General features: G+C 44.0%; 2 protein-coding genes across 3 annotated transcripts in view; one reads left to right on the top strand and one right to left on the bottom strand.

The window, feature by feature from the left end:
- Positions 1-228: 228 nt before the first annotated feature.
- On the top strand, positions 229-25408 carry KIN (Kin17 DNA and RNA binding protein). The gene is made up of 14 exons (XM_079992930.1): positions 229-399; positions 3042-3136; positions 3754-3797; positions 3897-4019; positions 5497-5678; positions 6414-6462; positions 6730-6787; positions 7745-7871; positions 9221-9271; positions 10740-10808; positions 12398-12497; positions 22358-22458; positions 23646-23737; positions 25035-25408. The coding sequence occupies exons 1-13, from the start codon at positions 286-288 to the stop codon at positions 23706-23708; spliced, it is 1176 nt and encodes a 391-aa protein (XP_079849056.1). The 5' UTR covers positions 229-285; the 3' UTR covers positions 23709-23737; positions 25035-25408.
- A 454-nt stretch (positions 25409-25862) lies between these two features.
- ITIH2 (inter-alpha-trypsin inhibitor heavy chain 2) overlaps positions 25863-26633 on the bottom strand; it is a 46122-nt gene continuing 45351 nt past the window's right edge. For both annotated transcript variants that reach the window (XM_079992321.1, XM_079992320.1), the window contains one exon: positions 25863-26422. In XM_079992321.1, coding sequence (XP_079848447.1) covers positions 26275-26422 — 148 coding nt within the window. In that variant the 3' untranslated portion in view covers positions 25863-26274. The remainder of the gene's footprint in view (positions 26423-26633) is intronic.

The following is a 26633-nucleotide window of genomic DNA, read 5'->3' as shown; positions in this document are numbered from 1 at the left end:
AACAATTATATATAAAAAACCCGCATGCTACCATCGTGTTTAAAAAACCGCATCTGCTATCACTGCGTCCTTCTTGCTGCTGCCCTGATTTCCAAATTTGGAACCGGAAGTCAGCGTCTGTCTACTCCTCTACACTTTCCGCCTCCCCCGTTCTATGGGAATGAGGATTGGTTATATTCGTCACTTCCGTTTCCGGCCCTTCCTAAGGGGGGGGAAGAACCCGGAAGCGGCTCTGGATTGTTGTTTGCTTGCTTGCTCCTCTGTCGCTCCGCCGCCGCCGCCGCCATGGGGAAGACGGACTTCCTGAGCCCCAAGGCCATCGCCAACCGCATCAAGTCGAAGGGGCTGCAGAAGCTGCGCTGGTACTGCCAGATGTGCCAGAAGCAGTGCCGGGATGAGGTGAGAGAGGAAGGGTTTTGGGGGGAGGGGGGTGTTGTGTGGAAGGGTGCCCAGTAGAGCCTCCAGAGCCAGGCGCAGCATATCTGAACGAAATAAAAAAAATTCCTTCCAGTAGCACCTTAAAGACCAACTAAGTTAGTACTTGGTATGAGCTTTCGTGTGCATGCACACTTCTTCAGATACACTGAAACAGAAGTCACCAGACCCTTCTATATAGTGAGAAGGTGGGGAGGGGTATTACTCAGAAGGGGGGTGGGATTGGGTGATTGGCAGATAGCTGTGATGAGCCTGTTGACGACTCTTAACGACTGCAATTGGGACGCAGGTGGCGCTGTGGGTTAAAGCCTCAGCGCCTAGGGCTTGCCGATCGAAAGGTCGGCGGTTCGAATCCCTGCGGCGGGGTGCGCTCCCGCTGCTTGGTCCCAGCGCCTGCCAACCTAGCAGTTCGAAAGCACCTCCGGGTGCAAGTAGATAAATAGGGACCGCTTACCAGCGGGAAGGTAAACGGCGTTTCCGTGTGCGGCTCTGGCTCGCCAGAGCAGCGATGTCACGCTGGCCACGTGACCCGGAAGTGTCTCCGGACAGCGCTGGCCCCTGGCCTCTTAAGTGAGATGGGCGCACAACCCCAGAGTCTGTCAAGACTGGCCCGTACGGGCAGGGGTACCTTTACCTTTAAGTTAGTTCTTGGTATGAGCTTTCGTGAGCATGCACACTTCTTCAGATACACAGAAACAGAAGTCACCAGACCCTTCTATATAGTGAGAAGGTGGGGGAGGGGTATTACTCAGAAGGGGGGTGGGATTGGGTGATTGGCAGATAGCTGTGATGAGCCTGTTGACGACTCTTAACGACTGCAATAAGTCTTACAGGAAAAAGCAAGGGGTGAGAAGGTGAAAAATGGCTTTGTCATGTATAATGAGATAAGAATCCAATGTCTTTGTTCAGACCAGGTCTCTCCATGGTTTTAAGTTTGGTAATAAGTTGCAATTCAGCAGCTTCTCTTTCCAGTCTATTTCTGAAATTCCTTTGTAATAGAACAGCTACTTTGATATCTTGTATAGAATGTCCTGGGAGATTGAAGTGTTCTCCTACTTGTTTTTCTGTCTTGTGGTTCCTGATGTCGGATTTATGTCCGTTTATTCTTTGGCGTAAGGTTTGGCCTGTTTGTCCAATATAGAGAGTTGAAGGACACTGTCGTCATTTGATGGCATACACAATGTTAGACGCAGCATATCTGTTTTGTGTTGTAACACCACCACCATCCTTATTACAGTGGTACCTCGGGTTACATACGCTTCAGGTTACATACACTTCAGGTTACAGATGCTTCAAGTTACAGACTCCGCTAACCCAGAAATAGTACCTCAGGTTAAGAACTTTGCTTCAGGGTGAGAACAGAAATCGGGCTTCGGCGGCAGCAGGAGGTCCCATTAGCTAAAGTGGTGCTTCAGGTTAAGAACAGTTTCAGGTGAAGAACGGACCTCCAGAACGAATTAAGTACTTAACCCGAGGTAAAGGTAAAGGGACCCCTGACCATTAGGTCCAGTCGTGGCCGACTCTGGGGTTGCGACGCTCATCTCGCTTTACTGGCTGAGGAAGCCAACGTACAGCATGACTAAGCCACTTCTGGAGAACCAGAGCAGCGCACGGAAACGCCATTTACCTTCCCACCGGAGCGGTACCTATTTATCTACTTGCACTCTGACGTTCTTTCGAACTGCTAGGTTGGCAGGAGCAGGGACCGAGCAACGGGAGCTCACCCCGTCATGGGGATTCAAACCACCGACCTTCTGATCGGCAAATCCTAAACTCTGTGGTTTAACCCACAGCACCACCCGCTTCCCGAGGTACCACTGTATTATTATTATTTTATTTACCACCCTTTGCCCGAATATCCCAGGGCGGTTCACAACAGAAAAAAAGAAAATGCAAAGCGAGAATGCAAAGTACATAACAAAAGCAGACACGAAAACGAAGCATTCATATCCCCACCCACCCACAAACATTTGAAAATCTGCAGAATTTAAAAAGCAAAGGCAAAGCTTCTCATGTATGTTGACCCAGGACATGGGGGCTCTGCTTGACATTAATGGCTCATCACCTTTGCAAGAAAGGACTCTTGTATATCTTCTGGAGTTGTTCCCGAGTAAGCTATGCTTTGGAAATCCACTCAGGTTAAATATCTCTGATAATTTAGGATACCACGCGCCCTTGGAACTTAACAACATTACGGCCTTCGGCTAATTAAATCATCTATGGCCTTTTAAACTGTATCTGTGAAGGCGGGTTATTGCTTTTGTTACTATGGTGTGTATTTTTGTGTTTCACATTGTAAACCACCCTGTGATATTTGGATGAAGGGCAGTATAGACCTTTAATAAATATGCAGTAATAATGATATCCTGTGAACCGCCCTGAGACCCCCAAGTATAGGGTGGTATATAAATTCAATTACTGTAGTAGTAGTAATATAAAAGATTTGTGGCTGAGTACGTAAGCCGTAAGCAACGTCCTTCTGGAAAATGATCAAGGAAAAAGCTTCACACATTTTGCATTTCCACCTAAAGTTTTATTGTGGGGTTTTTTAATGCAGGTTGCTTGTCATCTCTGAGTACAACCCTCTTATTACATTTCCCTCCTAGAATGGGTTTAAATGTCATTGCATGTCAGAATCTCACCAGCGACAGCTGCTGCTGGCGTCTGAAGATCCTCAGCAATTCATGGATTATTTTTCAGAGTGAGTTTGGCCAAAATATTGGCACTGTTTTTACTGCTGTTTGTTAATTATTGTTATATATTATAATCATACAAAGGCATATCACGGAATTCAGTGCGATACTAGGGAAATCATTTGGTCAGTGCATGTTTTTCAGCTTGCCTCACAGAATAATTTCCCACCTTTACTTTTCCTGCATGGTATTCTGTTCTGCAATTTTTTGTAGATTTGACCTGTATCTGTAATCTTTTAAACACTTTCTAGAAAAAGAAAAACCTCTTAGATACCAGGACAAAAAACAATTAAGCAAGCAGCACAACCTTTTCTGTGTGGTGATTTGCACATACAAAGAACTTTCAATATGTGGATGGTTATTGAATGAAACTGGAGCATAGTGGAGGCTTCCCCCATGGGGAATTGATCTACCCTTATGTGATTGGGACCAAGTAATCTTCCTGTTCATGTGCCAGAGTTTCAGTATAATGAAGAGATCAAAGTCACATCCAGCTCTTACCTAGGAAGAGTTCTGTGTTACTCAGAAGCTTAGCATACTTGCACACAAATGGAAGCAGTTATCTTCATATCTGATTTTGGTCAGACATACATTTGCTGCAATTGTCCCTTTTATATTTCCCTAGGGAATTCCGGAATGATTTCTTAGAACTTCTCAGAAGAAGATTTGGTAAATCACTTGGTTGGAACAGAATCACATTTCTTAAAATTCAGAGTTCTTTCTATCTAACTTCAGACTTGTTATTAAGAGCCTTTTTTTCCTTTCTAGGAACAAAGAGGGTCCACAATAATATAGTATATAATGAATATATTAGTCACCGAGAACACATCCATATGAATGCTACCCAGTGGGAAACTCTGACGGATTTTACCAAGTGGCTAGGGAGAGAAGGTAATTCTGTCTTCTGTTTGTGAATGGATGGCTTCAAAAAGGAAACCAAGAAACACCTAGGAATTCTGGTGTTGAAAATGTCTGAGAGCATTAACTTGCTGTTGCGAATTATTCTATCTTTCATTCAGTTGTTCCAGATTCATCTAATCCAAAGGGACAGTGTCATATAATGGATAGTTGGGCACAGGCTTAATCTTTCTTTTTTAAAAAAAGCAGCAACACGTTACTAGTACTTAATGATTGTGACAGTATGTTTGAAAGTGTGCAAGTAATGGTCTAGCCATTACGATGGGTCTCAAGCCCTCAGTGTGTTAGGGATTTTCCCCACATACAAATACAGTGGTACCTCTACTTACGTTCACCTCCTGTTACGTATCCTTCAGGATATGTACACGGCAAACCTGGAAGTTTTGCCGCATGTGCAGAAGCGCTCTACCGCGCCACGTGCATGAGGAGAAGCACTCTTGTCACCGCGCTCGCATGTGCAGAAGCGGTCCCCCTGGTTGCGGAAACCTCAGGATCTGACCCGAGCTCCGGAACGGATCCCGTCTGCAACCGGAGGTACCACTGTACAGAGGTTCCGGTGGATTGAGCATATGAGACCAAAAGTGGGTCCAACAGTCAAGATGGCGGTTTCTGAACATGTTGTAGAAGGAAGCGAGGGGCAGATGGGGCTCATCAGCCTGGGAAAGTAGCCCATTAGGAGCAGGAAAGCTCTGATCCTAAACCTGCACTGCCTTGTGAAATATCTTCAAGAGAAATAACCCTACACAAATCTGGAGCAGAGTCCCTAAGACAGTTGGATGGTGCCTTGTATTCCTCCTTCTGGCAATCCTGCAGCCATGCTGGTGTCAAATGTCTTGCTCTGCTTTCCTTTGGAATACATCAGCAAGTCCAAGAGAGGGGGTCTTGTCGTCTGGGCCGCTCACGACCTCCAGACACACTGCCCAGGCTTGTGCCCTGGGGAGGTCACTTCGGTGCTGCTAACACAGTGGTTTGACTTCACACGGTTTGACCCTCTCTAGGCAGGTGGATTCATAACCCTTGAAGGTTGGGCAGTGCTAGCTTGGTATGATGGGAACTGTAGTCCAAAACTCCTGGAGGGTACCATGTTGGGGAAGTCTGGTGCATACACCTGTAATCATCTTACAGTGCAGATGGCCAGGTGTGGGAGAAGAGGGAATTGATTTGCAGCTGAAAGAAGGGTTATGTGCCCTCTCTTGGTTTTGTAACTGAGAAGAGATTTGAACTGGAGGTTTTTGGCTCATTGCCTTATTCCCCAGTACAGTACCCCAGCTCTCTTTAATACAGCAACAGAGATCTGATAGCTTGTCATGCCACAGCATCAACCTGTGACTAATTTTGTATTGACTGAAAAAGAGCGTGGAGGACACCCAAATCTCAATTCCTGGACGTACATTCCCGCTTCTTGTTTCTGAACGACCATAAGCATTCTCTTGCTTTGTGTGTTTTTAAGGCTTCTGCAAAGTGGACGAAACTCCCAAAGGCTGGTACATCCAATATATCGACCGGGACCCCGAGACGATCCGTAGGCAGCAAGAGCAGGAGAAGAAAAAGAAACAGGACCTGGATGATGAAGAGAAAACGGCCCGATTCATTGAAGAACAAGTCCGGAGAGGCTTGGAGGGGAAAGAGCAGGTCTGCAAAGGTCTTTTCCATCAGATTCGAAGTGCAAAGGTCATTGGGTGTAACTAGAATGCCCAAGGAGGTTGGTGCGGAAGGGGCGGAGCTATTTTGCTAGCTTCTTAGCATAGATGGGTCTTCTTGTTTACCAGTAAGCAGCAGGAGTTGGCGTGCTGCAAACATTTCAGCAGGGCACCAGCATGGCCCTGTCAGTGCATTTGCAGCACATCGACTTGCCTGCTGCTTTGCCTCCCTCACTCTTGGTAAGCAACAGTGACCCAGCTGCTGGGAGGGCAAGGCAGCCACAAGGCCGGTGAGCTGCAGACACACTGATAGAGCCAATCTAGTGTTCCTGGTGGTGCCTTTGCACCTTGATGACCCGCCCGCCGCCTCCCTGCTCTCCTTCCCGATGAACAACAGCGACCCCCCTGCTGGGAGGCTAGCATAGTTGCTCTGCTCCACTGGCAAGTGGTTCCTGCGTTGGTGGCAACATCCACCATCATCCCTGTCTTCCTTTCCTTGATTCCCAATGTGTCCCCGACCTGTGACCTTCCCTCCTGCAGATCTTGCCACTTTCATCTGCCCAAATGCTGCCTGTTTCTAAAAGGGCTCCACTTGGTTCATAGAGTTTTGCTTAACTTCCCTCCTTCATCCTCGGTCACTGTTAAGTTTAAATTCCCAGAACTGCTCTGGCTTGTGTTCGTCAGTGGTGTGCTCAAGCCCTGAAGTTGCTCTGTTATCCTCTCGCAGGGAGAACCGGTCTACACAGAACTGAACAGAGAAAACGAGGAGGAGAAAGGTAAATTATAGTATTATAGTATTTTAATATTTTTAATATTAATTTAATATTTTTTGGAAGCCGCCCAGAGTGGCTGGGGAGGCCCAGCCTGATGGGCGGGGTATAAATAATAAAATAATAATAATAATAATAATAATTAAATGGATATGGAACCCTGTGATCTCCCCAGGCAAGGCTTTTCCGGGAACTAATTGGCAAGCCTGAGATTGAACTCATTGTCTGGAGAGCATGAACTAAGAGGGAACATCTTTTTTCCCTTTATTTCAGTGGTATTTAATTTGTGCAAAGGAGCAAGCACTTCAACAGCGTCTCATTCCAAAGCCAGGTCAGTGTCTTTCCAGTCTGCATTTTTTGTTTCTCATCTGCCCTTATCCGCACTGTGAATATTTTGCCAGTCGACAAGTTTGTTCCACGGGGTGCCCCCCATTACCTGACTTTTCTGCCTCTCCCTTCACACCTCAGAGAAAGGAGGACAACCTTTGCGATTGTACTCCAAGCCTGGGAGTTGTTTCCCGACGCGGCAATCTTGCCAGCTTCTGCTTTCCTTCGAAAAATCTGGAACATGGGTCAGCGTTGGAGGGGTGGAATTTCAAGACACCTCCTTTCCATCTCCCTGACTCTTTCCATAACTTCATTTCATGTCCCTGTGGGCTCTTAACACCCTCCTATCTAAACCCAGTTACACTATCAGCAACCTTCGTTTTCTGATCCTTGACCAGAAATGGAAGGGGTGGTTTGAAAATACAGGGAGAAATTCAGCATTGTGCTCTTGCGATCATTCAGCCCTGTTGTGCCGGCAAAAGCCCTTGTATTCCTTCTACTGCTATGTCTGTTGAATCCAGCCCATAGAATTGCACCCAGTGCTAGCCATACTCAGGGTAGTCCAATTGAAATTAATGGGAATACCTAACATAGACTCATTGGTACCAGTAGGTCTGAGTAGAATTCCATTGAATTCAACCCTTATTCACTTGGGAACAGGATAAACTGAGCATGATAGGCAGAGGTATAGAGCAGCATTTAATATCTGAGCACAGGACTTGAGTTTCTTAGTGGCAATCGGATTGGCACTCTGCTGGGCCAATTAAGCTGCTTCTTGGAGAGGGGGGTGGGCCCTTGCAGCCCCTGTTAAGTGTTATGTTTCTCTGAGAAAGCTTGCAGTCTCAGGCTGCAGGCCTAGCCCCGCTTACCTGAGAGTAAGCCCTGTTGAATTCACTAGGACTTAGCTTCTGAGTAGACAGGGGTTAGGTTTGCATTGTTCGTCTGCGTTTTCTTTATTCAGCGCACTTGGATCCAGTGCATTGAAGGAGGCGGGAGCAGCACCCACAGTGAAGCGGAAAGAAACACCTCAGAATTCAGAGAAGGAGAAGAAGAAAAAGAAGAAAACAGCCCTTGACGAGATCATGGAGGTGCAGTGAGATGAAATTTGCAGAATTAAGTTGCAAATGTGAAAGAAAAAAAAGGGGGAAAAAGCATGGAGATCTGCAAGAAACATAAAGCAGCCATGCGGGGTTAAGATTTCCATCTGAATAGCTTGAAAAAGTAAGAGGTTTACACTTCACACTAATCCGTATCATGGCTTAGCACCAACCTGTGAATTTCTAGAAAGGAGATTACAGCTGCTTTGCATTTTGCTACTGCATTTTGTTGAGCTATGGTTTGGTGCATCGTTCAAATTTGGGCTTCTGGTTTCGCCCTCTTGGACAAACCACAAACCCATAAACGTTAGGGCGGACCTAGATGGCAGCCCATGGTTGTTCTGGAGAGAGCTAACCAGGGGGAGCAAAGCAGTCCCCATCTCCTCTCCCAGAGCCCATTAATTCATGCTTCTCCCTATAATAAGAAGCCCCCTTTCTCAAAAACATCTCTCTTTGCACCTTGAGTAAAATGTGATAGAGCCACCAGGGGCATTGCTGTCTGGGAAAGTGTATGGAAAATATATTCCAGACAATAGTTGTTTTTTTAAAGTTCAGATTCTCACGGTTGAAATGTTGAGGGGTGGGTTGGGGGAAGCATATCCCTATCAAGTGGGGTATGGTCACATGTTGTTGGTGATACCTCTCTGGAAGTCATAAAATTCATTCTTTGGGGACTGGTTAATGCCCATGTGATTCTGGACAAATTGAAACAACAGAGCATGTGCTTTTCCAGTGCCTATATTATAGAGACATTTGTATTAGCCTCATCTCCCCACTACTCCATAAGTACCCAGGGCTCATAGGACAATTCTATATTCCCCTGCTGCTTTCAGATACCAACCCTGCTACCACATATAATGTTGCCAGATTCTGCATAGCAGTGCTCAAAATTCGTCGGACGATGACCTGTGCCACAAACTGGATTTAATGAACACTTATATCAGAGTGCTTTGTAAATTGATAGCCATAGGATTTTATATACTAACCTTTTATGCTCTTCGACATCTGTTTAATGCTCTTTTTTTTAAATGCATTTTTATTAATTTTAACATACAAATTATAAAACGTACCACACAAATTACGACATCTGTTTAATGCTCTTAACCTTTCTTATAGATTCTTTTAGCTGCTTTTAGAGTCTTATAGGTTTTGTGTATATATACCTTCTGTTTTAATAATTTTAGCTTTCCAAAACGTTTTACAGATTTTAAATGTTTGCAAACCCCCCCCCCCACTTATGCTGATCTATGACCATAATAAAGATGGAAGCAACACACTTTAAATATCATCCTTCCTTTGATCTTAAATTTGAACCAGTTCTGTGTCCTTACCTCTCTTAGTTTGAGGAAGAGAAGAAGAAATCTTCCCGGACAGACCATTGGCTGCAGCCTGTAAGTATCCAAATGGGGATCTGGACCCTATCATTCAGCGTGCAAGCTGCATTTTCACTTTCAGGCTGCTTCCATCCAAACAATACTCCGTAATGGAATAGAGGATTGATTTGCTCACGTGCCGGTTTTGTGTCTGGACCAAACGATGTGGAGTATTGGAAGGGTAGCACTTTATTTTTAATCTGGGTTCAGAATGAATTTTTAAAAGTCCACTTTCAAGCCCCATTTGCAAGCTGCATTTAAAGTAGTATGATGCCACTTTAAAGAGTCACGGCTTTCTTCAAAGAATGCTGGGAAGTGTAGTTCTTTGAGGGTGCTGGGAGTGCTAGTTTTCTGTGTGCTTTAGGGAAGGGTGGACAATGGGACAAGGCCAGAGCAGCTGTGACCGCAGTCTGTGGCACAACGGTTAACCAAATAAACAGGGCCTCTGGGTTGCAGCCAAGGTCCTCACAGGCAGCATCTGCTGAGATACATGAGAAATGAAAGGAGAGCAACCTACCTGAATGTATTTTGTCCTTTTTTAATCTCCCCCCCCCCCCCATGAATCAGATGAATTTCTTTTAATTTGTAATTTGAATTGAACAAATGAGAAAAATTGCATGTGGTGGTAATATGAAGGGATGATTGAATAATGCTTTTGTTTTTATTTTTTGCATAAATTTTGTTAGGTTTTTCTGTTTTACATTTTAGGATATTCATTTGAACAACCTTAAAATACCAATGACTTCCCTCCTCCTCCTTCCATGGTTCAATTTGCATGCCGTAGATCCCTGCATATTTTACATAAACGAAACCATTCAGTATTCCACTTTTAGGGATGCGGGTGGCGCTGTGGGTTAAACCACAGAGCCTAGGGCTTGCCGATCAGAAGGTCGGCGGTTCGAATCCCTGCAACGGGGTGAGCTCCGGTTGCTCGGTCCCTGCTCCTGCCAACCTAGCAGTTCGAAAGCACGTCAAGGGCAAGTAGATAAATAGGTACCGCTCCGGCGGGAAGGTAAACGGCGTTTCTGTGCGCTGCTCTGGTTTGCCAGAAGTGGCTTAGTCATGTTGGCCACATGACCCAAAAGCTGTACGCCAGCTCCCTCGGCCAATAAAGCGAGATGAGTGCCGCAACCCCAGAGTCGGCCACGACTGGACCTAATGGTCAGGGGTCCCTTTACCTTTATTCCATTTTTATATCCATCAAAACTTATTTACACTGTTGAATTTATCTTAATTCTGCCAACGTTTTCAAATGTATACAGTTTTCACCCATATATTCATTAAGCATTTTCCAATCTTCTTTAAACATATATTCTTCTTGTTCTCTTATCCTATGTATTAAATCTGCAATCTGTGCATATTCCGTCAGTTTAAGTTGCCATTCTTCTTTAGTTGGGACCTCACTCGTTTTCCATTTTGGGGCTAAGGAAACACGGGCCGCGGTAGTGACATACGTAAATAGCCTTTCCCCCTCTCTCTTCTCCAGGAAATTGTGGTCAAAATTATAACGAAGAAACTGGGTGAGAAATACCACAAAAAGAAGGCAGTTGTCAAGGTGAGCCCGCTGGCCTTTTATCTGTCAGCAAACATGTTGAGGGGGGAGGTATTTGGCGTGGTTGAAGCAGCTGTGCTGCAGGGCTCAGGGTTTTCCCAGACACTGCTCTGCATCCCCACTGGGCTGCTGCAACTTTAGGCAGGGATGGGGAACCTGTCCCCCCCCCACCCCCCGCAATGTTGCTGCCATCATTCCTGGCCAGGCTGGGAGATGAAGTCCAGTAGCCCTGGGTGTGCTGCAGGTTCTACATTCATGAATCAAAGAGCCCTGGTAAAACCTGGCATTGGACCTGCGAGGGCCGGGTTCATATCCAGTGCCTTTGGGAAAGCCAGGCGCCATGGAAAATTCAAGTGCTTTGGGAAAGTTGCACTGCTCAGTCCCAAGTTTCCCATCTGAAATAATAATAATAATAATAATAATAATAATAATAATAATAATATATTATTTGTACCCGCCCATCTGGCTGGGCTTCCCCAGCCACTCTGGGCGGCTTCCAAAAAAATATTAAAATACTGTAATACATCAAACATTAAAAGCTTCCCTAAACAGTGGACACTTGTGTTGCGAACGTGATCCGTGCAGGAGGCACGTTTGCAACCCGCGTCTGCGCTGAAACCCGGAAGGAACCCCTTTCCGGTACTTCCGGGTTTCGGTGGTCCGCAACCTGAAGCAGCTGTAACCCGAGGTACATTGGAGATCCACCGTTCCATTTACCCACCTCACCCTGGCAAGTGTTTCATTGCCTCTAGAGCAGGCATGTCCAAAGTCCGGCCTGGGGACCATTTGCAGCAATGGAGAGGAGAGTGCTTTTAAGGAGGGGGGGGGAAGGCACACACACACACACTTCCTTTAACATTTATTTGCTAGTCAAACCTCAGCAAGAGGTTTGTGCCAACTTGGTGTTATGTTCCTGTTCATATTTTTTGAACTTAAAAAGTTGACAGACAACCTTTATTACCAAAAATATGTAATGTACCTTACAATGTTCCTGACATATATTTCAGCTTCCTGGATTTTTTTCCATCTGGCCTTCAGATACGAAAGGCAGAATGATTTAACACCTGTTTAGATTCGTCATCCATGTGACGAAATGAAAATTATGCCGTTTGTAATAAACTTTGCATGAAATAGTTAATTTGCATTTCATTTAATTTGCATTTAATTTCAATGGTTCAAAGAACGTCAGGCAAAATGGTCGGCCCTCACGCACGTTCACTTCATCAAATCTGGCCCTCTTTGAAAAATGTTTGGACACCCCTGCTCTAGAGAATGGGCCTTTCCTGCAGTGGCTCCCCATTTGTGGAATGCTGTTCCCAGAGAGGCTCGCTTGGCGACATCACTACATGTCTTTAGGCACCCTGGGAAACAATTCTCTTTACCCAGGCCTTTAGCCATTAAATAATCTATAGGCCATTATATTTGTGTGAGGGGACTGTTATGATTATTTTATTATTATGCTGTGTATTATGTTTTTACTATTATGCTGTGTAAATTATGTTCTTAATGTTCTACACTGCCCTGGGATCTTTGGATAAAGGATGGTATATAAATTGAAATGATGATGATAATGATGTGCATTAATATTATAGGAAGTAATTGACAAATACACAGCAGTTGTCAAGGTGATTGACTCTGGGGATAAATTGAAGCTTGACCAAACACATCTGGAGACTGTGATCCCAGCACCAGGTAAGCCGTCTGGCCAGACCAATAAGAGAAGACTTTGCTGGATCAGGCCCATCTAGTACCAACCAGATGCCTATGGGAAGCCTGAAAGCAGGATCTGAGCACAGTTTTTGCCTCCCAGTCTGCCTTTGGCACAGGAGATTGAGCCTGGCCAGAATGCCTAGTAGCCACCAACTTGAGATTTCCATTTCCCTTCCCCTAGACCAGGCTTCTTCAACCTCGGCCCTCCAGATGTTTTTGGCCTACAACTCCCATGATCCCTAGCTAGCAGGACCAGTGGTCAGGGATGATGGGAACTGTAGTCTCAAAATATCTGGAGGACCAGGGTTGAGAAAGCCTGCCCTAGACTCTTTCATGTCTTAAGGCATTTAAACTTTCAAACGCTCATCATTGCCTCAGGCTTCTAGGAACCAGAAAACCGAGATGCAGCTCATTGGTCTATGTTGCTCAAGTCTTGGCTTTAGGGCCCCAATCACTAAGAAAACTGATGGTGGTTTTGTAGCTGCCAAGCATCACATGCCTAATTTTGCTTGCTGCTGCTTTCTGTTGAATCCAACCGCTTTGAAGAGCCCAGGTGGAGTGATACTAGATGGAAAGTTAGGCTATCAGTTACCGTATTTTTCGCTCCATAGGGCGCACCTGACCATAAGGCGCGCCTAGTTTTTAGAGGAGGAAAACATGAAAAAAAATATTCTGAATCAAATGTTGTACTAAACTATTTAAAGCAGCAAAGCGGGTGGCTCCTGTCCGCTTTGCTGCTTTAAAGCGAGCCTCAGAGGAGGGAAGGAAGGGGAACCATGGCTTATCTAAGTCCAGTTAATAATGCTGAGCCTGATTTTATATGCATCTCAAAGCCCTTGAGATATATACACTATAATGACAAGCTGAGATAGGCCTCCTGCATAGGAGGAGGGGAGGAGAAGAGAGGGAGCCATCATAGCTCAATGGGGAGAGCATGGAGAAGATCCCAAGTTCAGTCCTTGAAAGCTTCTCCAGGTAGGACTGAAGGTGTGTCTCCTGAAACCCAGGTGAGCCTCTGCCCATCAGTGAAGACAAAACTGAGCTAAATGGGCTCAGGGGTCCTGACGTGTTCCTGTTTAAATTAGCCCTTTCTTCAGAACCATGGGGACTACAATCTTAGTTTGTTTTTAAAGGGAACACCTGTAACCTCAGTGGCTTTGCATGCAGAACACCACACGTTCAATCCCCAGCCTCTCCAGGCCTGAAACTCTGGCAAACTGCTACCAGTCAGTGTTGACATTACTAAGCTAGATGGAGTAGTGGATCCGACTCCTTATAAGGCAGCTTCCTAGGTTCCCATTAATGCTTCAGATCTGGGTGTGAGGCCTGCTGTCACGTTTAGTGTGGCGAGGGTGGTTCTTTGCACATCTGGAAGATGACTGTGTCACCTCCCATCACCCTCTTGAAGGTGCTTTTACAGCTCAGGGAAAAGGGCAGGCAGCCACAGCATGTGTAGACTGTAGCATCCTGAATTAAGGGAGGGATTCCCCTTGCAGCCAAAGGGTTGTTTGAGGCCACCACGAAAGAGCTGATCTTAAGCTTGAAACCAGGACTTGCTCTTTAACCGTGCTGCTCCTCCAGTTGCCAATGCCATCCATGTAACCTTGTGTGAATATCAAGTGTGGGTTGTGTCCAGGAACCTGGGAGGATTTCTTTCACATGAGTGCATGTTTCCGTCTTTAAATAAACAGCCCATGCAAGTTTCTAGCTCTTATGGCCATGCCTGGCTGTCTCAGTGGAAATCTGGGGAGGCTGAGGTGGTCAAAGTCTTCCTGCCCAGCATCTATTTCCTGCCCTCTTTCCCCACTGAACCCCCACACCCTGCTTCAAAGCAAGCCCAAAGCAAGCGGATTCCCTCCTCCCAGGCTCCCTTTGAAGCAGGAAAGTGGGAGAGGAGCTGCTTACACGAGTGTAAGCTGCTCCCCGCCCACTTTCCTGCTTCAAAGGGAGCCTGGGAGGAGGGAATCTGCTGCAGCCTCCAGCAGAAGATCCATGGGTCCACTCCTTCCCTCCTCCGTGGTTGTTTTGAAGCAGGAAAGTGGGAGAGAAGCTGCTTACACGGGTGTAAGCTGCTCCCCTCCCACTTTCCTGCTTCAATGCAGCCTCGAGCAGTGAGGATCCATGGGTCCACTCCTTCCCTCCTCCATGGTTGCTTTGAAGCAGGAAAGTGGGAGAGGAGCTGCTTACACGGGTGCTTCACGGCTTCAAAGCGGAATCCCCTTCCCTCCCTCCTCCCCAGCAGCCACGGCTCTTGCTGGGTTTACAATGAGCCGGAAGGAGGGACAGACGGCAGTCCCTCCTCCCGCCTCCCTGTAAACAAAGCCAGAGCCGCAGACACACTCTATGCAGCTCTTGCTTTAAAGGGAGAGCTGCGCAGAGCTTGTCGGCAGCAGCAGCTCTTGCTGGCTTCGCTCCATAAGACGCACAGACATTTCCCCTTACTTTTTAAGGGGAAAGACGTGCATCCAATGGTGCGAAAAATACGGTAACCCTTAATTTAAAATTGTAGCAGAGGGGGGAGGTCTGTTTATGAAGTCATTTGACAGACTTTCATAGGCTAGACTCTTATTTCAGAACACCAATTTCCAGTTCCAAATGCAACAGTGGCCCAGTTCACATGACAGAATTATTGATACAATTATGACATTAATAAAGAATAATACTATGGAGGTCATTATTTTTGCTTGTTATAGTATCTATGTTGTGTTTTTATATTGTAAACTGCCCTGTGTGTGATCTTCCAGTGAAGAGCAGTATAGAGATTTAATAAGTAATAAATAATAATAAATAGTTTAATAGTTCATCCTTGGTGATTGTGGCTGCCGGTAGCCTTGCAAAGATTTGAGCCGCTTGCATTTGACAACCGAAAGCCATGTAATCAGAACCTGAAATATCTCTTCATTTTTTTATTTTAAAAAAATCTAGTCCTCACAATTTCTTGGCAAATACTTAAAAAACCGTGTTTATGGAAGACAGTCTTACTCGGCTGCGAGCGATCGCCAGAGAAGAAGGTTGTTTGTTTGTGATTGGCTGTGGTGGACTTGGTTTTCATGTGTGAGTGGGGTGGGTGGGTGTTTTTGAATCAGATTAGCCATATTGATTTGTATGCTGTTGGTGAATTCTTGTCGTTGTCTTTTTTTTTTTAAATAATTTTTATTAATTTTCCAAACAAATAATAAAAACAGTATAGAACAGTATAACTTCAAGCTCATCAGTTCATACCCTTTTTTCTTTGACTCCCCCATACCTCCCCATCCCTGCATCCTTGTTTAATAATTCTTTAGCAACCCTTAGGTCCATTGTCTTAATACCCTTTCATAAAAATTTCTTAAGTTTTTTGTTTACTGCTGCAATTCTTTACTTCTTACCCCCTGACATCTTAACATTCCTCAATTTTGCAATTATTTTTAAGATATATTTTAAATTTCTTCCAGTCCTCTTCCACTGTCTCTTTCCCCTGGTCCCGGATTCTGCCCGTCATCTCGGCCAGTCCCATAAAGTCAATCACCTTTGTTTGCCATTCTTCCAGAGTAGGTAGTTCTTGCGTCTTCCAATACTTTGCCAGTAGAATTCTTGCTGCTGTAGTGGCATACATAAAGAAGATCCTATCCTTCCTTGGCACCACTTGGCCCACCATGCCCAAGAGGAAAGCCTCTGGTTTCTTAGGAAAAGTCCACTTAAGGACCTTCTTAATTTCATTATAGATCATTTCCCAGAAAGCTTTAACCTTTGGGCAGGTCCCCCAAAGGTGGTAGAAAGTGCCTTCAGTCTCATTACATTTCCAACACTTATTATTAGGCAAATGATAAATTTTTGCAAGCTTGACTGGGGTCATGTACCACCGGTAGATCATTTTCATAATATTTTCTTTTAAGGCATTACATGCAGTAAATTTAATACCGGTGGTCCATAACTGTTCCCAGTCAGCAAACATAATATCATGACCGATATCTTGTGCCCATTTAATCATAGCTGATTTCACCGTTTCATCCTGTGTATTCCATTTTAACAGCAAGTTATACATTTTTGATAAGTTCTTAGTATTGGGTTCCAACAATTCTGTTTCTAGTTTTGACTTCTCTTTCTGAAATCCTATTTTCCTGTCCTGTTTAAACGTCTCATTTATCTGATGGTAATGCAACCAATCTCGAACCTTAGGCTTTAGTTTCTCATAACTCTGAAGTTTCACCCTTTCGCCATCATATTCTAAAATCTCATGATATTTTGGCCATTTAGAATCCATATTAAGCTTTTTTACTTCCCTAGCTTCCATTGGTGACACCCACCTAGGGGTTTTACTTTCGAACAAATCTTTGTATCTAATCCAAACGTTATACAATGCTTTCCTTACAATATGGTTTTTAAAGCTTTTATACACCTTTACCTTGTCGTACCATAAGTATGCATGCCAACCAAAACTATTGTCGTACCCTTCCAGATCCAAAATGTCGGTGTTCTCAAGAAGTAGCCAGTGTTTCAACCAGCAGAAAGCTGCTGATTCATAATAAAGTCTTAAGTCCGGCAGGGCAAACCCCCCTCTATCCTTTGCATCAGTTAAAATCTTAAATTTAATTCTGGGCTTTTTGCCCTGCCAGACAAATTTTGATATGTCTTTCTGCCACTTCTTGAAACAGTCCATCTTGTCCACAATCTGCAACGTCTGGAATAAAAACAGCATTCTAGGCAATACATTCATCTTAATAGTAGCAATTCGGCCTAACAAGGAAAGTTTCAACCTTGACCATATTTCCAGATCCTTTTTAACATCTGACCAACATTTTTCATAATTATCCTTAAATAAGTTCACATTCTTGGATGTTAAGTTTACCCCCAGGTATTTTACCCTTTTTGTTATTTCCAAGCCTGTTTCATTCTGAAAACTCTCTCTTTCTTCCATTGTTAATTTTTTTTCCAACACTTTCGTTTTTTGTTTATTCAATTTAAAACCTGCTACTCGACCAAATATTTCAATTAGTTCTAATACTCTTTTAGTACTAGTGTCTGGCTGTTGCAAGGTCAATACTAGGTCGTCTGCAAATGCTCTTAATTTGTAATGTCTAACTCCGACCTGAACTCCTTTAACCAACTGGTCCTTTCTAATCATGTTTAACAAAACCTCCAGGACTGATATAAAAAGCAAGGGGGATATTGGGCATCCCTGCCGTGTACCTTTTTCTATGGGTATTTCTTCTGTTACCACATTGTTTACAATTAACTTGGCCTTTTGTTGAGAATATATTGCACCTATACCGTTTTCAAAACCTTGACCTACCCCCATCCCTTGGAGATTCTTTTTCATAAAAGTCCAACAGATATTGTCAAAGGCTTTCTCCGCGTCCACAAAAATCAGAACTGCTTTCCTGTTAATGTCAACATCTAACAACTCCAAAATGTCTATAATGTTCCTCACATTGTCTGACATATGTCTACCTGGGAGAAAGCCTGTTTGGTCCTTATGAATCTCTTCTATCAACACTCTTTTCAATCTTTTTGCCAGAATGTCTGCAAAAATTTTGTAATCCACATTGAGTAAAGATATAGGGCGGTAGTTTTTGACCTGAGATGAAAGTGAGATGAAAGCCTCTTTCCACGATTCAGGTGCCTTTTTCCCCTTCAAAATTTCATTGCAAACTTCCTTCAATGGTTGTATCAGCCATTCTTTCAGCATTTTGTAGTATTTGGCCGTCAGGCCATCTGGTCCTGGTGATTTTCCCAATTTCATATTTTGGATGGCACCCTCTATTTCTTGTTCTGTTATTTCCTCATTTAAGATCCTTTTACTTTGTTCTGGAATTTTTGGTAGACCGTATTTTCTGATGAATTCTTCTATTTCTTGTTCATTGATTGGCCCTTGTGCATACAATTTCTTAAAAAAACTTTGAAAACAATTGTTTATCTCATTGGGTTTGTGGATAATTTTTCCATCCACTTCTAGACTTGTTACAGTGTTCATTCTCTGCCTTTTTTTCAGTTGCCATGACAGAAGTTTCCCACATTTATCCGCTGATTCAAAAGTTCTTTGTCTCATTTGCTTTATCTTCCATTCTATTTGTTGGTTCATGAGCTCCATGTACTGCATCTGGTAAAACTTTATTTCTCTCAAAATCTCATGGGACTTTGGTTTGGACCTCAGCTTCTTCTCTCCTTCTTTTATTTTTTCTAAAAATTTTTCCTTCTTCTCATTTTGTTGCTTTCTCTTTATAGAATTCTGTTGAATTAGGAAACCTCGCATCACGGCTTTGCTTGCGTCCCAAATTATTCTTTTTTCCACATCTGTTTTCCTGTTGATCTCAAAGTAATCTTTTAATGTTTTAAGGGCCTTCTTGTGGATCTCTTCATCCTTAAATAGGGTGTCATTCATTCTCCATCTAAAGGATCCAGTTGTTGTTAGTTTCATCTCCATCTTCACCGCATTGTGGTCGGAGCACGTTTTTGGACATATTTCTACTTTTTTTGTTCTTAACGCCAGACTGCTAGAAATCCAGATTTGGTCTATTCTTGTCCATGTCATTTTTGCTTCAGAGAAGAAAGTTCCCTCTCTCTCTAGAGGATTCCTTGTTCTCCAAATATCAATCAAGTCCATTGTTTCAGTCATTTCAAAAAAGGTCTTTGGTAGTCTCCCTTCTTTTGAAATCACTTGTCTCTGTGCTTTATCCATGTTTGTTGAGACAACTCCATTCATATCTCCCATCATTAGGATTTTATAGTCTAAAAAGTCAACTAATGTCTCATGCAACTTCCTAAAGAATTCGGCCTTCCCCTCATTTGGGGCATATACTCCAACAATCAAAATCTTTTCTCCTTGAATTTGTATTTCAATTGCCAGGTATCTTCCTTGTTCATCTTTAAATATCAATTTTGGAGCCAATTTTTCCTTTGCATAGATCACCACACCTCTTTTCTTCACTTTGTCTGATGAGATAAATTCTTGACCAAGTCTCTTATTTATCAGTAATTTCCTATGTATCCTGGCAATATGAGTTTCTTGCAAACATATTATATCTAATTGTTCTCTCTTCAAAATGTGAAAAACTTGTCGTCTTTTCCGGGGAAGGTTCAAGCCGTTACAATTCCAACTAAGGAGTTGCAGAGACATTTTGTATTTAAGTAGCTGTTCCTCCAACTGCTCCAAGCTTCTGTTCTTCCTCCGATGGTGGTGGTAAAAGTCCAAATGATAGATTTGCTATATCAGGTGGTTCTTTCTCCTCTACAGTTCCTTTCTGCAAGTCCTCCAGGTATCTCTCCAGAAATTGTTCTTTGTCCTGAATTGTTTTTATTTTGATCTTTCTTCCTTTAAAGTTAAAGGACAGTCCTTGTGGGAACTCCCATCTGAATGGTATGGTGTTTTTCTTCAGCAGATCTGCTAGGCTTTTGTAATATGTTCTCACCTCTAAAATATATTTGGGAATGTCCTTAAAAATCTGTATTTGACAGTTTTGGATCACCAGTGCCTTTTGATAGTGCAAATTCAATATTTTATCTCTTTCTTCTTTTGATCTCAATGTAATTAGACAATCCCTTGGTTTTTTATCCTGCCTTCTGCCCAGTCGAAAGGCCGTTGTTATCTCGAATTCATCATCTTCATCCCATTCCTCTTGCCAAAAAGCTACAATGTTCTCTGTAAGGAATTGCACAAGGTTGTCCCCTTCCCCTTCAGGAACCAATCTAAATTTTAAATTCTTCTCTTTCCGCTGAAGTTCCAATAAGGAGAGGGCTGCATCATGCTCATTCACTTTTTTAATAATAGGCCCAAACTTTTCCCTTGTCTCTTCAGCCGTTGTTTTTGCACTTTCTGCAATCTTTCGTGTTTCTGAACTCTCCTGGATTAATCTATTTATAGAATCTGTGTTAGATTTTACACTAGCTGTATTCACGTCCAGTCTTGTTGTCAACTCTGTTAATTTTTTAGAATTCTCTGTCGATAGCTTTGTCAGTGCTTCCAGGGATTGATTTATCTTAAGTAGTGCCTGAGTCATAGGATCCATAGAAGCTGTTGTTTTTTCCTGTGCAGCTGGTACAGTTCCTGATATAGAGCCCCTTTTCTTGTGAGATTGTTTTGCTTTCTGCCTTGTTACTATCTCTTCTGTAGGGGCACTCATATCCTCAAGGTCGTTTTCACAGAGTTGATTTCCAAGTGGAAAATCCCACTGTTACTTTTCCAAGTGCAACAGTTTCACTTAAGACCCTCTAGAGGGAGCATTCATTTGTATCCAAATGGCAAGGAAAAAGGAAAACAAAGAAGCAAGGAAGTATAACAGTAGCCAGTAGTTTCCAATATCCAATCCGTAACGTCTCTATCTTCTATGTAGCCAAAATGCAACAGGGTAAATCTAAGGTCCAGTAACTTTGTTACAAACAAACCCCCACTTTGCAGAGTTTGACAGTTCACATCCCGGTGTCTTATTTGGGCAGCCCTACCTGGGGGGGGTTGGCAATGGAAGGTCTTAATTTTCCAGTAATTTTCCAGCAGGTTAACAATGTCCCAATCCCTTCCCCCCTTCTCCTGCCTATCGGGGGGGAAGTTTAAGTCCGATGTCAGTTTGACAGCTTAAAAAAAAATAGAAAAGTTCCCTTCAAATGCAGCTTGATTTTCGTTGCTTTGTCTCTCATGCAGCTCCGGGAAGGCAGACTTCCTTAATTTATGCCTTTCCCATTTTCAGCCACATTTCTTATTTAATGTCCCGTTAATTTTTCAGTCTTACTCACGGGTGCTATGGTCAAATTCCAATTGCAGGAAGGAATCGGCGCTCTCCGTTCATGGCGACGCGGCTTCACTCCGCTAGCTGGGTGACGACTCTCAGCACCGCACTTACCCCGATGCCGCTCAGAAGCCTTTAAAAAGGCTCCCTCACAGTGCCGGGGGGCGCAAAAGGTGCCCACCGAATCTCCTTTGTTCACAGGCTCCGCGCCTGTGATTTTAGGGGTCCCCCGCTTGCCGTAGCGGGTAAGACCCGAACTAGCGAAGCAGTCCTGCCTCGGAGCTCGAGGCTCGGACCGCCATTAAACGCTGGCGCCGACCGGAAGTCAATTCTTGTCGTTGTCTTGTTGGGCTGTGGATGTGATAAAGGGGAGCCATACCGGGCTGAAGGCGTCTTCTTCCATTTGTCCCCGTGTCAGTTTCAGTTTATTGGTTAGTTTTTCTAATAAGGCTGTTTCCCATACTAGTTGGTACCATTGGTCCATGTTTACTCCTCATCTTCTTTTTTTTTTAATAATATTTATTAAAGTTTCCACAAGGAAAAAGTTACAAAAGCGATAAAAAGAAAACACAAAAAATACAAACACTAAGAGAAACAAAAATAGTTTAAAAAAACCAAATCCCTCTTTCTATATCTTACAGTTCATTTACTTATTTTCATGACTTCCTCACACCTCCCTTTTTTGTATTCCAATTCAGATATTTAATTCAGCAAATCCATACCCTCTCTATTTTCTCTTAATTCTTTGTCTTCACATATTATAATTTCGAATTTTCATCTAATATCAATCCCTTTTTACATATTCCTTTTAACATTATTGCTAAGACCACTTTGTTTCGTTCCAACATCATTTTAACATTCAATAATTTTACAGTGTTTCAATAAATAGTCTTTAAATTTCTTCCAATCTTCTCATGTTTACTCCTGATCAAATCCCACCTTCTCAACCTCCCCAATGCCAGAAGGCAGCAATGAAATTGGGAGATAGAGCTCTGTGAGCTCAGGCGACAGAATAATGTTTTGCATGCAGAAGAATCCAGTTACTAACCCCAGTGTCTGTGCATTCAGAAAAGACAGCATCAAGTTAGGCTGACTCAGGGTTTCACTCGATCTAATGCAGATTCACATGTGTTCATGTTTCAGGCAAAAAGGTGCTGGTTCTAAACGGGGGCTATAGAGGAAATGAAGCTACCTTAGAGAGCATCCACGAGAAAAAGTTTTCGGCAACGATACTCATTGAAACTGTAAGTATCTTTTCACCCTTGCTGTCTCACGGTGTGCTGTTTGGAACTTTAACAAGGCAGTCCTGCGCTTATTCAGAAGTAAGCCCCACTGTGTCCAGAGGGTCTTACTCCCAGGTAAATATTGTACAGGACTGCTGCTGAAACCTCGTTTTGGGTATTTTGGCACCATAAATAAAATATTAAAATATTCCCCAACCCAAACTGCACCCAGAGCTCTTGATCAATCTTCTCACTAATCCTGCATAACGCTTTGCCAAGTCCCAGCCTAACCTGTGCGTTTTCCCAAAGCTTGGCAAACTCCTAACATTTCAGCTTCTATTTACTGCTAATGTCGTTTTAAGATTTCTGTGTCATCAGTACTGTTTGCCTAATGGACGAAAGAATCTCTCTCCTTGCCTGTTTTTCTATCCTATTTTTCCTTTTCTGGTCACTTTAGCTTCGTGAACTTTCCTCTTGAGTAAACAGTGCAGTTTGGCAGGGAGGGAGAGATTATGAAAAGAGCTCTGCTGGCTCAGACCATTAGCAACTGATCGCAAGGGTGGTATACTAATAGCCTTATCCAGCATTGTTTTTTTCTAATCCACTTTTAAAGCCGCCCAGGTCTGTGACCATCACCACGTTTTGTGGGAGAAAATTCCATAGTTCAGCTATCTGCTGCATGGAGAAGTATTTCTTCTTTGCCCTGAATCTCCCACTATTCACCTTCGCTTTCTCTATACCATGCAGAATTTCATATCCTTCTCTCATTTTCCCCCTTACTCACCTTTTATCTTCAAATTAGATAAAGGGGTAAAGGGGACCCCTGACCATTAGGTCCAGTCGTGGCCGACTCTGGGGTTGCGGCGCTCATCTCGCTTTATTGGCTGAGGGAGCCGGTGTACAGCTTTCGGGTCATGTGGCCAGCATGACTAAGCCGCTTCTGGCGAACCAGAGCAGCACATGGAAACCCTGTTTACCTTCCAGCGCACGGAAAATGCCGTTTACCTTCCAGCCGGAGCAGTACCTATTTATCTACTTTCACTTTGACGTGCTTTTGAACTGCTAGGTTGGCAGGAGCAGAGACCGAGCAACGGGAGCTCACCCCGTCGCGGGGATTCGAACCACCAACCTTCTGATCGGCAAGTCCTAGGCTCTGTGCTAGGAACTGCCTGACTGAAGGTTTCCTTTTGCCTGACTTCCCTTCCCAGGGACCTCTGAAAGGACGTAAAGTTGAAGGCATTCCCTATGAAGACATTTCCAAGTTGGCCTGAGATGATTGGAAGAGCAGACGGACTGGAAGGTACCCTACCTAAGGATTCCCTGATGCACTCAACTCCACTGTGTCAGAGTTTTACAACTTGTATTTTTTAAAAACCAGAATTGTATTATATTTTTATGAACCAATAATTTTTTGTGCCTAAAATCCCTTACAGTGTAATATTTAATTTCAAATTGTCCAGTGCATTTCGTGGGAAGCAGTCATTCCGTTAAGCCGTCTCTATAATCTGCTGCCAGCTATAAACAGTTGCAGCCTTCCAGTTGCCTTGTAGAATTATCGGTAGCTTACATTCCTTGCGGAAGTTGGAAGTCAACAAACAACATGGAGTGATTCATCTGCCAAATGGGGTTAAAGGTTATGGGTGCAGATTTTGGCCTGCCTGGGAAGGGCTGGACTTACTTATGCACCACTTGTGCGAGATGATATCAAGGTAGATGACCCATCTCATCTGTTCTCGAGCTGTCGCCCATGAATAGTTGAGTTAGAAGAGGGAGCAGCTCTCCGATGGTTTGCTTCCTCTTCTTTGCTTGCCCTGCCAGCCAGCTCAGTTTGTGGCTAAGCCCAAACCCTATTTCATGCTCCCAGCTAAGGGCGGTCTAGGAAAGAGGCAATTTTTAGGTGCTGGCTCAGTCCTCACTTCAGTTTTTGTCATGTTACCCCATGTGATTAATGAAAGTACACTTGGAGGAATCCGCTCCCAGGGAACCCTGTGTTAGTCAGGTTATGGCTCTCCCCATGGGAGAGTCTGCTTAGGATCCAAGTACAGTGGTACCTCGGTTTACGAACTTAATCCGTTCCTGAAGTCCGTTCTTAAACCAAAGCTGTTCTTAAACGGAGGCGCAATTTCCCTAATGAGACCTCCCACCACCAGTGCCCTTCCATGGTTCGGCTTCCGTTTGTAGACTGAGGTAAAGTTCACAAACTGGAACACTACAGTAGTACCTCTGGTTGCGAACGGGATCTGTTCCGGAGGCCCGTTCGCAACATGAAAAAGGCACAACCTACAGCGATGCGGGTTGTGATTCGCTGCTTCTGCGCATGCGCGTGACGTCATTTTGTGCGTCTGCGCATGTGCGAGCGGCGAAACACAGAGGTAACCCTTTCCGGTACTTCCGGATCGACGTGGGACGTAACCTGAAAGAACGTAACATGAAGCGGACGTAACATGAGGTAGGACTGTACTTCCGGTTTTGTGGAGTTCGTAAACTGAATAGTTTGTGAAGGCCTGTTTGTAAACTGAGGTAGCACTGTAGTGAAACACACGGGGTCCATGCTTGTCGCCATTTCATGAGCTTTTACCTGATTTCCTTTTCTACAGCCCCTTCTCCTGCTGCAACATTGGCTCCTAAGCGGTCTCTCAGTTAGCTGTTTGGAGGTCTTGAGGAGTAGCTGGGAGACATCCTCGAAAGCTCCCCCAGAAGGGGCACCCCATAGCCGTTTGGATCCTCTCGTCTGAACCCCAACCCCATCCTTGGACGAAATGGGTGGTGTAACACCGGTGATACAGACGTTTATTTTTGGGAAATAGGGAATACGGTAGACTATCTCCACACTGTTTTCTACATCTAGCCCTCCACCCTCCCTTCAAAATGCTCTTCCGTCACCTCCAGTAGTTTTGTAAAAAATGTATAATGACTTGTACAGTGATTTTTTTTATTGCTGTTTAAAAATAAAAGAGAATATTTGACAGTGTGTCCTTTTTCCTCGACGCGTTCACAACGACAGGACCTCCTCGAGTTAAGAATATATATTTCCATCTCGGGAGATGGTGTGAAATAATTGGGAGGTTTTCCTTCCAATAAGCAGCTGGGCAAGCCTAAATTTAATTTCAGAAAGAGGACCTGTGTTTACGCCCCACTAATTCAGTCCCCAAACTGCTCAGCATCCATAACCCCTCCTAAAGCAAATGTTGCCCTGAGATGCTATTTGTGTACATGTGTCAGGTGTGGGAAATGGGACACAGACACAGCTCAGAGCTCCATCTGGGGACCTCTGTATGTGTGGTACTCTCAGCAGGGAAACATACCTGTAGTGATTTAATGGATGTTTTAGTTTAGATTTGCAGCTAATACCGTGTGACTTCTGTCCCAGCTGCAGTGGTGGAAGCCCTGGAGGCTTCGCCAAAGAAATGAAACAGACGACATCATCCCAAAAAGGAAGATTTTTATTCTCTTTGAAAAATATTTTTTTCCTACCAGGACGACTAATCTTCATATATATATATGATGGCCATATCTTACTTGGCCTTATTTTCAAACTCCACAATGTATGCCAGTTGCTTTTCTGCTTTTCCACGACACCCAGAAAGGTTATGGAGGACCCTAGATATGAGCAGAGAGATGTTTGCTGTCTTTAGTGGGGAGAAGGTTTCATTGTGCTGGGGTAGGCAGTGGGATCTGCAGGCTGCATCTAGCCTGCCAGGGCTTTTCTCTTGGAAAAGGGGTTTTCACCTGGAAAGACAGGTTCACAAGCAAATCGCCAGCGGGGTGGGTGGAGAAGAGCCTTGGCCAATCAGATGCTGGCCATCGCCTGCCTCTGCTTTAGGCCCGCCCACCCTTTCAAGGATGCTTCGGATAGCTGTATAACGTGGGGACGAGGTAATCTGTGTAGTGACCGTCGAGAAAGCCCTTCCCACTGTTGTGCACGAACCAGCAACGAACAGCAGTCCCAAAGACACGGTCCAGGCGGTAGTCTTTCTGCACACCTCTGCAGGAAAATCAAAATCAAATAAAACCACTGTGGTATGCAACAAAGCTGAATTGGATAGTCTTCTCATCGTCCTCACTAATCTGCGGTTGCCAGGATGCTGTTTGTTAGGGGGAAATGGTTTCAGAAACATTTTAGGGTGTCGAAAAAGAGGAAGCTTTCTTCACCTGTGGTGGCACTGCCCAAGTCTGGAGGCTGGTTTGTCAAGGAA

The sequence above is a fragment of the Podarcis cretensis genome, assembly GCF_951804945.1.
Source record: "Podarcis cretensis genome assembly, chromosome: 10".
Lineage (NCBI taxonomy): Eukaryota > Metazoa > Chordata > Lepidosauria > Squamata > Lacertidae > Podarcis > Podarcis cretensis.
The sequence above is the reverse complement of the archived record's forward strand: the minus strand, read 5'-3'. Positions and strand labels throughout refer to the sequence as shown.